This window comes from Salvelinus fontinalis, chromosome 6, assembly GCF_029448725.1.
Source record: "Salvelinus fontinalis isolate EN_2023a chromosome 6, ASM2944872v1, whole genome shotgun sequence".
Taxonomy (NCBI): Eukaryota; Metazoa; Chordata; class Actinopteri; order Salmoniformes; family Salmonidae; genus Salvelinus; species Salvelinus fontinalis.
Genome location: NC_074670.1, coordinates 82,574,115 through 82,579,552, shown reverse-complemented (window position 1 = coordinate 82,579,552; position 5,438 = coordinate 82,574,115). Strand labels below are relative to the sequence as shown.

General features: G+C 46.5%; 1 protein-coding gene across 1 annotated transcript; it reads left to right on the top strand.

The window, feature by feature from the left end:
- Positions 1–769: 769 nt before the first annotated feature.
- LOC129858678 (NADH-quinone oxidoreductase subunit N-like) lies at positions 770–2,095 on the top strand. The gene is made up of 2 exons (XM_055927974.1): positions 770–786; positions 907–2,095. Exons 1-2 carry the CDS (start codon positions 770–772, stop codon positions 2,093–2,095), a joined length of 1,206 nt encoding a protein of 401 aa, XP_055783949.1.
- Positions 2,096–5,438: the final 3,343 nt, after the last annotated feature.

Genomic DNA, 5,438 nt, shown 5'->3' with positions numbered 1-5,438 from the left:
GAATTGTTTTATGTAAATGTATGTATTTCTGCTCTCCTGTACCTGACTTCCCTCCAGCCAGTTATGCGTTCCTTTACAACTGTAAGTGAAATAATCTGTCTGTTAACAATTGTTGGGAAAATGACTTTTGTCACGCACAAAGTAGATGTACTAACCGTCTTGCCAAAACTATAGTTTTTTATCAAGAAGTTTGTGGTGTGGTTGAAAAACAGGTTTTAATGACTCCAACCTAAGTGTAAATTTCCGACTTCAACAGTACATACATAATATGACATTTCAAATGTCTTTATTCTTTTGGAACTTTTGTGTGTAATTCTTTCTGTAAATATTTTTTTATTTATTTCACTTTTGTTTATTATCTACTTCACTTGCTTTGGCAATGTTAACATATGTTTCCCATGATAATAAAGCCCTTAAATTGAATTGAAGTGAGAGAGAGATGGACAGAGAGAGAGAAAGACAGAGAAGAGAGGTAGATGGTACATCTCCAATGTAAAGCGGGGTGAAATCCTCCAGCTGCCTGCCCCTTATCTGCAAAACTTTTCATCTCACTCCGTATTGGAGGAGGGTTGACAGAAATTCATTTATTTTTCATAGTCCTCTCCTCTCTCCAATCATCTTTCCTCTTCCTGTCTCTCTCTCATTTCCAGCTCTCTCTAGATGTTCTCTCCTCTCCATCTCCTCCCCTCTCTCTCTCTCTCTCTCCCTCCCTTTCTCTCTCCCCTCTCTTCCCTCTCCCTCTCCATAACTCCTTCCTTATCCATATTCCATGATAGAGCTCAGGAGGTATTACATTTTGTGAGACTATTCCACCCCTGGATATTTAGTCTCAGATTAAAAATGTCCGCTTCACTGCCTCATAATCCTCTTCCTATTGTTCATTAAGACGTGATCAAACGCCATCAGCCTGTTCCACATCATCAGCCTGTTCTACACTATCAGCCTATTCTACATCATCAGCCTGTTCCACACCATCAGCCTGTTCTACATCATCAGCCTGTTCCACACCATCAGCCTGTTCTACACTATCAGCCTGTTCTACACCATCAGCCTGTTCTACACTATCAGCCTGTTCTACACCATCAGCCTGTTCTACACTATCAGCCTGTTCTACACTATCAGCCTGTTCTACATCATCAGCCTGTTCTACGCCATCAGCCTGTTCCACATCATCAGCCTGTTCTACACCATCAGCTTGTTCCACATTATCAGCCTGTTCTACACCATCAGCCTGTTCTACACTATCAGCCTGTTCTACATCATCAGCCTGTTCTACGCCATCAGCCTGTTCCACATCATCAGCCTGTTCTACACTATCAGCCTGTTCTACATCATCAGCCTGTTCTACGCCATCAGCCTGTTCCACATCATCAGCCTGTTCTACACCATCAGCTTGTTCCACATTATCAGCCTGTTCTACACCATCAGCCTGTTCTACACTATCAGCCTGTTCTACACCATCAGCATCTTCCACATTATCAGCCTGTTCTACACCATCAGCCTGTTCTACACTATCAGCCTGTTCTACACCATCAGCATCTTCTACACTATCAGCCTGTTCTACACTATCAGCCTGTTCTACACTATCAGCCTGTTCTACACTATCAGCATGTTCTACACTATCAGCCTGTTCTACATCATCAGCCTATTCTACACTATCAGCCTGTTCCACATTATCAGCCTGTTCTACACTATCAGCCTGATCTACAATATCAGCCTATTCTACACCATCAGCCTGTTCTACACTATCAGCCTGTTCTACACTATCAGCCTGTTCTACACTATCAGCCTGTTCTACACTATCAGCCTGTTCTACACTATCAGCCTGTTCTACACTATCAGCCTGATCTACAATATCAGCCTATTCTACACCATCAGCCTGTTCTACACTATCAGCCTGTTCTACACTATCAGCCTGTTCTACACTATCAGCCTGTTCTACACTATCAGCCTGTTCTACACTATCAGCCTGTTCTACACTATCAGCCTGTTCTACAATATCAGCCTGTTCTACACTATCAGCCTGTTATACACTATCAGCCTGTTCTACACTATCAGCCTGTTCCACATTATCAGCAGTGCAACGTCTGAATAAATGTCTACACTCTACCAACAAAACGGAAGCACATACTCTGAATAAATGTGGTCATACTAGTAATATATTGTGCAAATAGACCAAAACGAACAAAACTAGATTGAATGGGCAGACAAGAGACAGAACGAGAGTGAGAGAGAGAGACAGAAAGAGAGAGAGACAGAGAGAGAGAGAGAGAGAGAGAGAGAGAGACAGAGAGAGAGAGAGATAGAGACAGAGAGAGAGAGAGATAGAGAGAGAGAGACAGAGAGAGAAACAGAGAGAGAGAGAAACAGAGAGACAGAGAGACAGAGAGAGAGACAGAGAGACAGAGAGAGAGAGCATTCAGTCAGCCAACTGACACCGCTATCAGACCAAAGCAAAATCACAATCTACTTGAACAGACCAATACTCAATCATGAGGCATCGAAGCCAAACAAACCGAACATGACGAACAAAAATCACTGGGGCTAAGCTGCCTGCCATGCAGGACCTCTACACCAGGCAGTCAGAGACTATTCTCTAGTACCGCAGTGCCAAGTCTAGGACAAAAAGGCATCGCAACAGTTTCTACCCCCTAAGCCATAAAACTCCTGAACAGGTAATCAAATGGTTACCAGGACTATTTGCGTTGTGTCCCCCGCCCCCCCAAACCCCTCTATGTATAATGCTGCTCCTCTCTGTTTGTCATATACGCATAGTCATTTTAACTATACATTCATGTACATACTACCTCAATTGGGCCGGTAGACCGACCAGTGCTCCCGCACGTTGGCTAAACGGGCTATCTGCATTGTGTCCCACCTCCCGCCTCCCACCACCCGCCAACCCCCTCTTTTACGCTGCTGCTACTCTCTGTTCATCATATATGCACACTTTAACTGGTCACTTTCACTTTAACTGGTCAGTCCTGTTAGAATCAGAGCAGGAGGTCAGTCCTGTTAGGGTTAGAATCAGAGCAGGAGGTCAGTCCTGTTAGAATCAGAGCAGGTGGTCAGTCCTGTTAGAATCAGAGCAGGTAGTCAGTCCTGTTAGGGTTAGAATCAGAGCAGGTGGTCAGTCCTGTTAGAATCAGAGGAGGTGGTCAGTCCTGTTAGAATCAGAGCAGGTGGTCATTCCTGTTAGGGTTAGAATCAGAGCAGGTGGTCAGTCCTGTTAGAATCAGAGCAGGTGGTCAGTCCTGTTAGAATCAGAGCAGGTGGTCAGTCCTGTTAGAATCAGAGCAGGGGGTCAGTCCTGTTAGAATCAGAGCAGGTGGTCAGTCCTGTTAGAATCAGAGCAGGTGGTCAGTCCTGCTAGAATCAGAGCAGGAGGTCAGTCCTGTTAGAATCAGAGCAGGTGGTCAGTCCTGTTAGAATCAGAGCAGGGGGTCAGTCCTGTTAGAATCAGAGCAGGTGGTCAGTCCTGTTAGAATCAGAGCAGGTGGTCAGTCCTGTTAGAATCAGAGCAGGTGGTCAGTCCTGTTAGGGTTAGAATCAGAGCAGGAGGTCAGTCCTGTTAGAATCAGAGCAGGTGGTCAGTCCTGTTAGGGTTAGAATCAGAGCAGGTGGTCAGTCCTGTTAGAATCAGAGCAGGTGGTCAGTCCTGTCAGAATCAGAGCAGGAGGTCAGTCCTGTTAGAATCAGAGCAGGTGGTCAGTCCTGTTAGGGTTAGAATCAGAGCAGGAGGTCAGTCCTGTTAGAATCAGAGCAGGTGGTCAGTCCTGTTAGAATCAGAGCAGGTGGTCAGTCCTGTTAGAATCAGAGCAGGTGGTCAGTCCTGTTAGAATCAGAGCAGGTGGTCAGTCCTGTTAGAATCAGAGCAGGTGGTCAGTCCTGTTAGGGTTAGTACCAGAGCAGGTGGTCAGTCCTGTTAGGGTTAGAATCAGAGCAGGTGGTCAGTCCTGTTAGGGTTAGAATCAGAGCAGGTGGTCAGTCCTGTTAGAATCAGAGCAGGTTTGTCAGTCCTGTTAGAATCAGAGCAGGTGGTCAGTCCTGTTAGAATCAGAGCAGGTGGTCAGTCCTGTTAGGGTTAGAATCAGAGCAGGTGGTCAGTCCTGTTAGAATCAGAGCAGGTGGTCAGTCCTGTTAGAATCAGAGCAGGTGGTCAGTCCTGTTAGAATCAGAGCAGGTGGTTAGTCCTGTTAGGGTTAGAATCAGAGCAGGTGGTCAGTCCTGTTAGAATCAGAGGAGGTGGTCAGTCCTATTAGAATCAGAGCAGGTGGTCAGTCCTGTTAGAATCAGAGCAGGTGGTCAGTCCTGTTAGAATCAGAGCAGGTGGTCAGTCCTGTTAGAATCAGAGCAGGTGGTCAGTCCTGTTAGAATCAGAGCAGGAGGTCAGTCCTGTTAGGGTTAGAATCAGAGCAGGAGGTCAGTCCTGTTAGAATCAGAGCAGGTGGTCAGTCCTGTTAGAATCAGAGCAGGTGGTCAGTCCTGTTAGAATCAGAGCAGGTGGTCAGTCCTGTTAGAATCAGAGCAGGTGGTCAGTCCTGTTAGGGTTAGAATCAGAGCAGGTGGTCAGTCCTGTTAGAATCAGAGCAGGTGGTCAGTCCTGTTAGAATCAGAGCAGGTGGTCAGTCCTGTTAGGGTTAGAATCAGAGCAGGTGGTCAGTCCTGTTAGGGTTAGAATCAGAGCAGGTGGTCAGTCCTGTTAGAATCAGAGCAGGTGGTCAGTCCTGTTAGGGTTAGAATCAGAGCAGGTGGTCAGTCCTGTTAGAATCAGAGCAGGTGGTCAGTCCTGTTAGGGTTAGAATCAGAGCAGGTGGTCAGTCCTGTTAGAATCAGAGCAGGTGGTCAGTCCTGTTAGGGTTAGAATCAGAGCAGGTGGTCAGTCCTGTTAGTGTTAGAATCAGAGGAGGTGGTCAGTCCTGTTAGAATCAGAGCAGGTGGTCAGTCCTGTTAGGGTTAGAATCAGAGCAGGTGGTCAGTCCTGTTAGGGTTAGAATCAGATTAGGTGGTCAGTCCTGTTAGGATCAGAGCAGGTGGTCAGTCCTGTTAGAATCAGAGCAGGTGGTCAGTCCTGTTAGAATCAGAGCAGGTGGTCAGTCCTGTTAGAATCAGAGCAGGTGGTCAGTCCTGTTAGATTCAGAGCAGGTGGTCAGTCCTGTTAGAATCAGAGCAGGTGGTCAGTCCTGTTAGAATCAGAGCAGGTGGTCAGTCCTGTTAGAATCAGAGCAGGTGGTCAGTCCTGTTAGAATCAGAGCAGGTGGTCAGTCCTGTTAGAATCAGAGCAGGTGGTCAGTCCTGTTAGGGTTAGAATCAGAGCAGGTGGTCAGTCCTGTTAGAATCAGAGCAGGTGGTCAGTCCTGTTAGAATCAGAGCAGGTGGTCAGTCCTGTTAGAATCAGAGCAGGTGGTCAGTCCTGTTAGAATCAGAGCAGGTGGTCA